The sequence below is a fragment of the Montipora capricornis genome, chromosome 1, assembly GCF_036669925.1.
Source record: "Montipora capricornis isolate CH-2021 chromosome 1, ASM3666992v2, whole genome shotgun sequence".
Lineage (NCBI taxonomy): Eukaryota > Metazoa > Cnidaria > Anthozoa > Scleractinia > Acroporidae > Montipora > Montipora capricornis.
In genome coordinates this window covers 14,140,306-14,152,805 of record NC_090883.1, presented here as the reverse complement: position 1 = coordinate 14,152,805, position 12,500 = coordinate 14,140,306, and the positions used below count along the sequence as shown (strand labels likewise).

The window sequence follows — 12,500 nt, the reverse complement described above, 5'->3', positions numbered from 1 at the left end:
CAGTGTAGATAACTGTTCCCATTGTAGACAGTGTAGATATCTGTTCCTACAGTAGACAGTGTAGATAGCTGTACCTACTGTAGACAGTGTAGATAGCTGTTCCCATTGTACACAGCGTAGACAGCTGTTCCTACTGTAGACAGTGTAGATAGCTGTTCCTACTGTAGACAGTGTAGATAGCTGTTCCTACTGTAGACAGTGTAGATAGCTGTTCATATTGTAGACAGTGTAGATAGCTGTTCCTACTGTAGACAGTGTAGATAGCTGTTCCCATTGTAGACAGTGTAGATAGCTGTACCTACTGTAGACAGTGTAGATAGCTGTACCTACTGTAGACAGTGAAGATAGCTGTTAACACGCTGTAGACAGTGTAGATATCTGTTCCTACTGTAGACAGTGTAGATACCTGTTCCTACTGTAGACAGTGTAGATAGCTGTTCCCATTGTAGACAGTGTAGATATCTGTTCCTACAGTAGACAGTGTAGATAGCTGTTCCTACTGTAGAAAGTGTAGATAGCTGTTCCCATTCTACACAGCGTAGACAGCTGTTCCTACTGTAGACAGTGTAGATAGCTGTTCCTACCGTAGACAGTGTAGATAGCTGTTCCCATTGTAGACAGTGTAGATAGGTGTTCCTACTGTAGACAAAGCAGATACCTGTTCCCATTGTAGATAGTGTTCATAACTGTTCTTACTGTAGACAGTGTAGATAGCTGTTCCTACAGTAGACACTGTAGATAGCTGTTCCCATTGTACACAGCGTAGATAGCTGTTCCTACTGTAGACACTGTAGATAGCTGTTCCTACTGTAGACAGTGTAGATAGCTGTTCCTACTGTAGACACTGTAGATAGCTGTTCCCATTGTAGACAGTGTAGAGAGCTGTTCCTACTGTAGACACTGTAGATAGCTGTTCCTACCGTAGACAGTGTAGATTGCTGTTCCTACTGTAGACACTGTAGATAGCTGTTCCCATTGTACACAGCGTAGATAGCTGTTCCTACTGTAGACAGTGTAGATAGCTGTTCCTTCTGTAGACAGTGTAGATAGCTGTTCCTACTGTACACACTGTAGATAGCTGTTCCCATTGTAGACAGTGTTGATAGCTGTTCCTACTGTAGACACTGTAGATAGCTGTTCCTACTGTAGACAGTGTAGATAGCTGTTCCTACTGTAGACACTGTAGATAGCTGTTCCTACTGTAGAAAGTGTAGATAGCTGTTCCCATTGTAAACAGCGTAGACAGTTGTTCCTACTGTAGACAGTGTAGATAGCTGTTCTTACTGTAGACAGTGTAGATAGCTGTTCCCATTGTAGACAGTGTAGATATGTGTTTCTACTGTAGACACTGTAGATAGCTGTTCCTACTGTAGACAGTGTAGATAGCTGTTCCTACTGTAGACAGTGTAGATAGCTGTTCCTACTGTAGACACTGTAGATAGCTGTTCCCATTGTAGACAGTGTAGATAGCTGTTCCTACTGTAGACGCTGTAGATAGCTGTTCCTACTGTAGACAGTGTAGATAGCTGTTCTTACTGTAGACACTGTAGATAGCTGTTCCTACTGTAGAAAGTGTAGATAGCTGTTCCCATTGTACACAGCGTAGACAGCTGTTCCTACTGTAGACAGTGTAGATAGCTGTTCCTACTGTAGACAGTGTATATAGCTGTTCCCATTGTAGACAGTGTAGACAGCTGTTCCTACTGTAGACAGTGTAGATAGCTGTTCCCATTGTAGAAAGTGTAGATAACTGTTCCTACTGTAGACAGTGTAGATAGCTGTTCCTACAGTAGACACTGTAGATAGCTGTTCCCATTGTACACAGCGTAGATAGCTGTTCCTACTGTAGACAGTGTAGATAGCTGTTCCTACTGTAGACAGTGTAGATAGCTGTTCCTACTGTAGACACTGTAGATAGCTGTTTCCATTGTAGACACTGTAGATGGCTGTTCCTACTGTAGACAGTGTAGATAGCTGTTCCTACTGTAGATAGTGTAGATAGCTGTTCCTACTGTAGACAGTGTAGATAGCTGTTGCTATGTAGACAGTTCAGTTTAGTGTACATGAGCAATAGCTAACACTTTCCTTTAACTCATTTGCATATATTCGTGATAGCGTATCATGAAATTACGACCTAAATTTCGGTGTCCAGTCTTCCATCGTCCGATATTATGCCTGGCTACACAGCTTCGCACAGTGCATGCAAGAGAAAACAACAAATTTACGCGTAAAATTCTATGGAAAAACTGCCTTGCATGGAGAAATACCTGTGAACAAATACCAGAATAATATCAATCATATGTCATAAGTGGTGGACATGATGTTTATTCTACTAAAGAGCTAAAATTACGGGTAAGACTTCAAAGTATTTTTCGATCCATTGTTGGTGAGTTTGCCTTGGATGAAGACAGAACACTTGATGGCCTCGACTTTGGATTTCTTTCGAGTTTTTTTCATGAAAAACTTTTTTTCCAAAATTTGAGTTTCTAAACTCGGGATGCGGCTTATCTGCGAGTGCGGCTTATCTGCGAGTCTTTACGGTACTTGTATTGATGAAAATTACAAGCCCGTGGAATGGAAGAGAGGGGAATGGATCCCTGTTTATAAAAAGGATAATCCAAGGGACGTTAGAAACTACAGACCGGTGACAGTCCTGAGCGCAGTGGGTAAAGTTTTCGAACAGTTACTGGGTAAACAGCTAACTATTTTTATGGAGCCTCGTCTTAACAATAACCTGACAGCTTATCGTAAGAAAAACAGCTGTGAGACCTCCTTAGTTAAGCTGGTAGAGGATTGGAAGCTGACAGTACTGGACAACAAACACGTGGGCATTTGATTCACTCCATCCGCCATTATTGTTAGCAAAGTTGTGGGCCTATGGTTTCTCGGAAAGTGCAATAGACACGATGAGATGTTATTTTACAGAAAGAAAAAACAGGGTACGGATGAGATCAGGAGGTTTCAGTGAATGGAGAGAAGCAAGCAGAGGCTGTCCACAAGGATCAAACCTAGCGCCACTACTTTGGAACATATTTCAAAACGATCTTGTTCAGAATATTCACGCGAGTAGGCTTGCCATGTACGCTGATGACCACCAAGTGTACTCTTCTGGAGAGACTTGAAGATTGAGGATGTAGAAACAATCCTGAACGATGAGGGAACCCGTACCTCTGAATGGTATCAGCAAAACCTACTCAAGTGTAACCAAGATAAATTTCACGTTATCAGTCTGGGATCAAGATACAAGAAAAAGGGAATGAACTTAAATCAGAAACCCTTAAGGGTTGAAACGTGTAACGCGCGTTCACAGCTTCCGAATATTCAGTGCGTACTGATTGGTTGAATGTTTCAGTGCTAAGTACCATATTTGGAAACCCCTCACTCTTGTTGTTCCAAATATGGTACTTAGCAAATTGAATATTCAGAAGCTTGTTTCCCAGCACACAAGGGACCGTTACACGTTTCAACCCTTATGGGTTTCTGCTTAAATATAAAGGACCTTATTATAAAATCAAGTCCTGGGATTGATCTTTTGGGAGTAGCAATTGATGATAAATTGAACTTTACTAAGCATATTAACAATGTCTGTACTAAGGGGACAAGGAAAGTAGGAGTACTTATGAGGTTTAGGAACTTGATACCAACTGAAGCTAAATTGAGAATTTTCAAAGCTTTTATTTTACCTCAGGTTACATATTGTCATATAGTATGGCACCATTGTCGCTCTTCAGACAAGAGAAAGCTTGAAAGGTTGCAGGAGCGAGCATTGAGAGCTATTTACTGTGACAGGACTAGCACTTATGAAGCACTTCTAGACAAAGCAAGACTTCCAACGTTATGTAATCGTAGGCTCCAGGACATGGCCATATTTATGTACAAAGTTAAGACTAATTTAGTTCCATCATATATTCCTGAACTTTTTAGTTGTGACATGAGTAGGTACAATCTTACGAATACAGACGATTTCTCCTTACCAAGATGTAACACCGTTACATATGGAAGACATAGCTTTAGGTACATGGGACCTTACATTTGGTCGAAGCTTCACAAATAAATTAAAATGGCTGACTCTTTAATTGCATTTAAAAATCAAGTCAGGGCCCTTGACCTATCAAATGTTACTGTGAAAACTGTAAAACTTAGCTTTAATTAATTTTATATTGTTTGTACATAGTTTTATTACTATTATTTTATTACTATTATTATTAGCTTAGTCTAATCAGTTTTAATTAGGTGTCCCCAATTAATTTTTACTTGTAAAAACTAGAACACTTGACACGTTAATGAAGTTTTAGCTTCTATTAACCGAGCAGAAGGTCTGTATGGGAGAATCTACACGACTAAGCTCGGTTAATAAGATGTTTATTATATGGCAAACAAGAACAATTTAATTCGTTTAATGTAAATGGTTTGTACTAACTGACATCTTGCTTGTGAACGGCGATGAGTGGCGATGAGCTGAACTTAATTCTGTCAATGTTTGCTCGTCATCCTCTCTTTTGTCATCATGCTGTTTGGCACTTCCATAAATAAATATTGGTAGAAAAAAATACTCAATATTTTTGCATTTTAGTTTGCATCTTATCGCCGCAAAACATTACCGGTCTAGATGCCAGTCTATATTGGTCTAGATGGGAAAATCTAGACCGCGGCCAATATCGATTTCAGCCAATCAAATTCGTGAACTTGGTAGTTCCCAGTCCTTGTGAGACAGCCATATAATAAATTATTATTATTATTATTATTATATTATTATTATTATTATTATTATTAATATTTTGGGAGTCACCGAAAGGAACACACCCAAAAATAAACAGTTTGGTCGGTTTTCTTTTTCCTCCTAAGTACTTATGTCCTTCTATTATCCTTTCACAGCATTTGCAGTTAAGGCATTTATTATTCCGTTTATGGAATTAGTCTGTTATTATTTCTGCATGCTTTTCTCCAGAGTCTTGCATTGTTCATGCTGCGGTCTATTTATCCATTTACCTTTTCATTCTTTTTTCGCTGTCATTTTTATTATTTTGCCGTGTCTTGCTTTATCCTTTTTCTTTAGTCATTTTTCACAGAGAGTTCTGGTCGACATCTCTGCCGTTTTCCCAACAAGGCTTTTCTATGCCTGAAAGAACCTAGCTAGATCTCATTGTTCGGACAGATTAATTATGCTCTATGGTAGATGGAAATCCGATAAGGCGAAAAATATGTATATAAAGAGTCTGTTGAAAGTAGATTGCAGTTGCCAAAATCTTCGACCCAATTTTAGGCTTTAAAGCCTATTTTGTTAGTTTCTTTTGTCTTTAATTTTCCTTAAGTTTTTTTCTATAATTATTGTATGCTTTATAAAGTAGAGAAATACGTTTTTTTTCTGTTGGGTGTGTTATGCCATCTCCTTTTTTTTCCGTTTACCGTAGAATGCGTTTCCTGATATTGGGTCCGTCGGTTGGATTAAAAAAACAAACAAAAACAATCTACTGTAAAAAGAAATCACAAGCATTCTCGGAATCGGAGGCCTGGTACCCCAGCATCATAGAAACAACAAGACAAGACGTGAACCCAAAATCAATATGGCGGAAAAGTTGGTGGATGTTGTTGCAAAATTAAGACAGTGTGGGAAAAAGGATCAACCCCCAAAACTCCTATGCAACATAAACGGGCTTAAAAACGTCGTTACCTTTTTTTTTTTAAGGAAATGCCAAAAATTGACAACAGAACAGGAATGTCAGTTGACGATGGCGAGTAGAATCCAACTATTCTGCCGGCTCTCCTTTCGTCAACTGACGCTCCCTTTCTGTTGCTAAATCAAGCTATTGTGCAATTGTCAGGGACTGGGGTAAAGTAAAAAACTGTTGTCAGTTTTCATGTTTGAAGAAGAAGACCGTTGCGTACGCAGTCAATTCACTTATTGACGTCAATCTTTCATAGTTCCGCTTCGGAATCTGTAATCACCTTTGGAAAAAAAAGCATTTCGACAAATCTCAACAAATGAGGAGACTACTACACAAGACAGAAAGGCGCAGAATTCGACTTCTCCTGTCTTCAGCATGTTATCTAGTGACCATCTACTTTTGGCGGGGATTTTGTTATTGATCGGGTTCGTGTTCGGATCCGGTCCGGTCTGGTCCGGTCCGGTCCGATCCGATCCGATCCGATCCAGTCCGATCCAGATTTTGTGTAAGATATTCACTCCCCACACACTCCTTTTTCAAACTTTTTCAAAAATTTTGGCAGGCTGTCACGCATGCGTCACTGGTAACTTTGCTCCGTTAAGGATAATCTTCTTTTGAGGGAATGTTAAACAAAAATGCCTTTACAACCAAACAACAACACTGTATCCCCTTGATGGATATGTACATGTAGCTGGTGCTCATGCAAAACATACATGTATAGTTATCCAACCTTCTGTTATATTTACTTGAATAAAGTTAATAGTTTTCCTTTTTTCACTCAAAACATGTCCGAGATACTTTGCTTATTGAAGGGCCTTCACTTCATTACAATAAAATGATTTTAATCGAATGCTGTTAAAAGTAAAAAGTAAGCATTAACAAAATTTTAAAGGTGATACTTATGCAAATCAAAACAGCAGTATAACAAAAAGATAAAAATCTTCTAATAAATTATGTTGTGTCCTTACATAATGACGTCTTGAATTTTTATGGGTAACATCAAATGGTGATGAGTGAAATTAGGGAATAATTTCAAGCACATTCTGTGCAAAATCAAATAATTTCCCAAGCCTTTAGGGTCAGTGTCTACTAATTCAAAGGTATTTTTGCGCTGTTTGCTGAATATGCGGGAAAAGCAGATCTTAAGAAGTGTTATTGAAATCCAAAAAGAAAATTGGGGATAACCACGCATTTATTGAAGATAATCAATCAACACTATTTGTAAAAAGCTTTAAAGTACAAAGCAATGTATGGCGTTCTTTTCCAAATTAAAGCTTAATTATCCCTAAAATATGCATGGTTACCCCCAATTTTCATTTTGGATACCAAGAGCACTTGCTAAGATGTGCTTTCTCAATTGCTGTATGAATAAGCACCACCCATAGGAAATACGAGTCTCTCGAGATGCGCAAAAAGTATTGTGCAATAACAATAGTAGGCACTGTCCTTAGGCAAGGGAAAATACTTGATTTTGGACAAAACGCAAGTGAAATTATTCCCTAATTTCACGAGTATACCATTTGATTAGCTATTAATATCATGGATGACAAATTACGTCCACAAGTCGCCATGGCCAACATTGTAATTTTACACGGCAATTTATAAATTAATGCTGAAATTTTGCCCCAAAATTAGGGAGTAGTTTGTCACCCATGTCATTATTTTAATAATTATGATTATTAAATTAAATGTGTACAATTCCTGTAAGGCTAAGACAGGCCAAATACATTGTACCATCCTAAACTAGTGTCATATTTTCACTAATGGCAACGTTACAAGCTAATAGGACATTAATTTTTTGCATGATGACACCATTTGACAACAAGTACCACAATCCTTTAAGTCTTGCATGTCTCATGCTAATTAGAGCTATTGTTATTTCTTTTTGCTGGGAATACAAAATTTAAATAGATTGTGGTAGTTGTAGTCAAATGACGCTATCCTGAAAGTAGCCTATTCTATCAAGACATCAAGCTAAAAATGGATCCTTTCCTAATCACATCTAGAAATTTAATAAAACAAAACAACTTGGAGTTACTAACACCTCTGGAGTTGGCTACATTAATTTTGTCAGGCAGACATCTGTCACAGTTTGGATAAAAAGGTTTCTGAATTAAAAAACACCACAGTCACTGTAATGTCATCTCGCCACATTCGCCTATACTGGTCGGGAACCACTAGCATCTGTGCAACAATATTGTGGTCATTGCCCCCCAAGGCATGGCGGATAAGGTAGGTAGCAGCATTGTGTTCCAACAACTCATTCTGAGAGGCAGTGGTAACATCCACAGGTGTCTGTCCTTTGCATTTACCTTGCTGTTCAAGCAACTCTGCCACCAGAGCAACAGCTTGCTCATTGCTTAGCACATCCCACAGCCCATCAGTGGCAAGGATAAGGAATTTGTCATGTACTTGCAAGTGGTGCTGAGTAATGACAGGCTTTGCAGTAAGGTAAGGTGGTGTTTTGTACATACTTGGTGGGACTATTGGGCCACCATACACTTGTGTTAACACATGAGAATGAGTTACTTTATCCCATTTATACTGAATGTCACCAAAGGAACGTAAAGGCTGCAACTGTCCTAACAGACGACCATTCCTGATAACAAAGTTCTCTTCCCCTGGATGCTCTGACTGGAGTCTTTTCACTTCATCTGAATTAGTTGCTGTCTGATCAATAGACAGAGGAGTGGCAATCCAAGAACCATCCTGGCTCAAGCTTCCTAACACTGCCCTACAATCACCTAAAGGGAATGTGTGAGGTGAGTTTCCCAGTTACTGGTTACTGATAACAAAAACTCATCAATAATTCACAAGCCCATTGACCTATTGAATGGGCAATAATACATCACATGCAGTGACTTAAGGAGGCTCGAGACAGTTTCTTCTTTTTTCAAACAAATAACATATTCTGACCTTGACATTCAAGGGGCTGACATTCAAGAAAAAATTTGGCCAGGGTATTTAGTACCCATCATAGATTTCTCACACCAAAATAACGTTACTATAACGATAACGATATAAGGCATTTCTTTGAGCCTTAAAATCAAGATATATTGTCTCTTTTGAAAAAACGGGATGGTGAAATCTCAAAATATTTAAAATTCAACAAAATCTGTAGGTCAGTTTTTCAGAAAAATAAGTTTTTTGAAATGTGTTGCTAATTTCTTTTTTCACATAGAGAATTTTTTAACATTTTAAAATTAATTAATCTAAAGTTACATGCAAAAAACCGTCCAGAAGCAGAGACATAAGCGAGTAAAGTTGCAAAACGCATGCGTCACCCGCAAATTCGAGTGCACGCGCGAGTGAAGCCACAGGCCAACACAAACGGATTAAAGTGACCATTAAACCTTGTGTGTACAATTTTCGTCATTTTTGTGAATAGGAGATGTCTATTTATATTCCATATGTATAGGAATTAGAAGAAAGGTGAGCGAAATCAGCGGTATTTGTTTATTTCTGGTGACCTACTTTGAATCGTGAGCTGACGTGAGCAGCTTTTAGAATTGCATGTGTGGCTTACACGTGTGCGCTCAGCTGAAAACCCTTTCGAGCCTCCTTAAAGTACACATGACTCTAAATTTCACCTCAATTTTTTTATTTCATATCATTAAAATTCAGGCTTTGCTTGATAGGATTTTGTTATTAGACTCTTTCTACAAAAGTCTGAAGTGAGTTTTTTCACAGCACGACAATCGCACTGTATCTTTGTACAAGTTACATCTTTACACAACTGATGATGTCAAAATCTTCGACTCAATCCCAGGCCTTTGTCTCATATTCTCCTTGAGAATATAAAGTGAGATTTCATTGGATTTTTGGAACAGAAATTAAATTGCTTTTGTACAGAAATACTTGTTACACCATTACAGTTTAGATTTTTAAATAATTATAATAATTACGGTAGTGAAATTTCGAGTCCTGTGCACTTTAATATCAAGAAAACCTCCTCCTTATTAGAATGTGGTGTTTTATCAGATATAAAGTCACTGCATATGACATAGCTTGATTTTCTTGTATGCTAACATTCTCCTCTCACAAATTGAACCTTTGTTTGGACTCCCGAGGGACACACTTTTTGTGGAGTGTTTTCAAAGAGTACAATGCACTGTAGTATGTACTAGAAAGATCAGACTTGAAATTCTTTAAAACTCTTTTTTCTTGTAACAAATCTGGCGACCAATGATCACATTTAAGAAAAATTGATAGAAATCTCTGGCTATCAAAGAGATGTACTTTTTTGTAGAAGACTTGGGGATACTTGCAAAACAAATGTGAGTGCTCCCAGCAGCAGCAGCAGAACCACTGACTTTCTGATTGCTAAAGACAAAGAGACGATTTTGCTAATTCATCTGTTCATTCACTTACTGGGGTTAACATAAACTATTTCCACCTTCACTACCAAGGAGGATACCATACATATGTATAATTATTGACAATCCAGTCTGCATGATAATTATTAAGGGCAATGGTCACCTTAGTATACTTAAATGGCCTACAATCTTGGACAAAAAGGGTTGAAAATATTAAAAACAGGGGTTCCTTTACGCACAGCACCCTCAATATCGCACCCTAGAAGCCATCCCCCACCCCCTTCCCCCTGATCAATGTTGATAATCCCAGTTTCGACATGCTTTGTTTCGTGTTGACCAGGGGTAGGGGGGTGCAAAAAGAGAGCTTGTTTTTCATGCTTGTGATTGTAGTTAGTCCAAAAGCACAATTTTCTCTAAAAATAAATTGTAAACTGTGTAATAAGCAGTCCGGCTAAAGTCCCGCGAAAAACATTGTAAATTACTCCTGAAAAGACCGGAGGGGAGAGACTAATTGCTTCACTTCACTTCACTTCACTTCACTTCACTTCACTTCACTCACAACAGTCTTATTGCTCATTTTGTGCACTGTCACAGTGTTTTCTGGTACCTTGGACATAATGGAAGAGAGAAATGACGTCCTTACAAAGCTACCTTGGGCTGCTAATAAGACACTACATGTACATGTATATCCACTCTTCTATCTAAGGTAGCCAATTGAAAGTAACCCATACTTGCCATGTCTCCCATACCTCAAGATTGTTAACAGTTTCACATACACTAGTTTTCAAATTCACACCAAAAAGGCAAATGACAATAAAACATTAAACTCTCTGGTCTTATTGCTACTCTGAGATCTAATACCATTATTTTTGGTTCCTTTTTATGCCTATTCTTGTTTGTGTCATGCATGACAAAGAAACCCAAAGTACGCGGTAACTTGGAATTTGCCTCAAGAAATTTCCCTTCACTTTTATCTTACGCTATTCTTTTAGCCTTCATTCTCAAACATCAACATACATGTATCTTGCAGCTAGTTGAGGAATGTACAATTGGCATAGAAAGTAACACTTTTGTAAAGCATAATATAAGGAAACTCTACAGTGGGAAGGAAGTGACCAGTTACCAGTCTAGTTGAATTTGGGACCACAAAGACAAAATCCATTTGCCTTAAAATATTTTAAAGCCGCTGTCCTAGCAAATTTGGATCCCCCGGTACAAATTCGCTAGCGGATTTGGACTCCCTGGTGCAAATCCGCTAGCTGATTTGGACCCCCTTTACAGCTTATTAAACTGTTCATCGAGGTAGAGTAAAAGTTTGGATTAGGAAAACTGTCTGATACCCTTAAGCATAAATCTTTGAGAAAAAGTCCAGATCAGTTAATTTTTCAGTAAAGGTTGTTTAGAGCATTCACAGCAACATTTTGTTAAGTAGATAAGAATTTTAACTCCTCTCTGACAGAAGCTTAAAATTAATCATGCACTAGGAACTCATGGAATTGTCGAGTTAATCTTTTAATAAGGAATAAAAGCAAAGTCAGACTCAAGATTCAGTTAAACCATTGACTCCAAGGGGCTCCCCATTGACGAGTAAAATCGTTTGGTGTTAGACAGAGTAAAATACATGTAATACCGGTAAGTCTGGCCAATTTAGGCCAATTTAGGCCACACGCTGTGGCCTTTTGTAATGAGTGGTTTCTTTCATACATGTAGCTTTTTTCTTCCATTTGATAGTTTAAATGGCCGGCGCTTTCAAAGGAGGTGCCACTTTTTGAAGTACACGTAACACCACTTGGTTGGAAAGTGCATTGCTATAAGGCCTCAGAAGATTTTTCCTCCTTTTTGTGACCAAACTTTTCCAGTCTTGAATTCTCATATTAATTTTCAATAAGGAGATAAAACAAAGTCAGACTTAAGGTAATTCCCTTGAAATTGTTCTACTATCAAACTTTTTTGGAAACTTGGCATAATTAACATTCATGATATGAACATTTAAAAAATGCAATAAAAAAGTGGGGTCACTGTGCTTGTTTACGCGTCAGCAGGCTCTTAAAATGGGGTATTTTTACTGTTTTTGCATTAAGAATTCGAATCACCTTCATACAGAATTAAGCCTTGGTTACTTCAAAGACACAAAATTTTATTTTGAAAATAATGCTTCTTTTATTTACATAAGCAGTAATGCTTCATTTACGCCGACTTTGATTCCCTGGTTGTGGGAATATTGCACTTTTTGGGACAGTTCCGTGGTTAGCTTGAAGTCCTCGCCTTGGGTAAAATACACCCCGGTACGGAACTGTTTTCCAAAAAAAATTCATGTTCTACTATCAAACTTTTTTTCTTCTTCAGATATGTTCTTTATTAGACTGTTCTTAGCAAATACCTGAAAAAAAAATCTGGGGTCACCGTGCTCGTTTGAGAGAAAAGGAGCCTTTATTTCGCTATCGGGTTTAGTTTGAGCGAAATCTCTTACGTTTTGTATGCGCACGTGCTCATGTGCGCGCGCTAATGACGCGAAAAT

At 38.2% G+C, this 12,500-nt stretch overlaps 1 protein-coding gene across 2 annotated transcripts in view; it reads right to left on the bottom strand.

The window, feature by feature from the left end:
* Positions 1-2,831: 2,831 nt before the first annotated feature.
* Positions 2,832-12,500, bottom strand: part of LOC138057673 (pyruvate dehydrogenase [acetyl-transferring]-phosphatase 2, mitochondrial-like) — a 10,965-nt gene continuing 1,296 nt past the window's right edge. For both annotated transcript variants that reach the window (XM_068903633.1, XM_068903699.1), the window contains one exon: positions 2,832-8,410. In XM_068903633.1, coding sequence (XP_068759734.1) covers positions 7,752-8,410 — 659 coding nt within the window. In that variant the 3' untranslated portion in view covers positions 2,832-7,751. The remainder of the gene's footprint in view (positions 8,411-12,500) is intronic.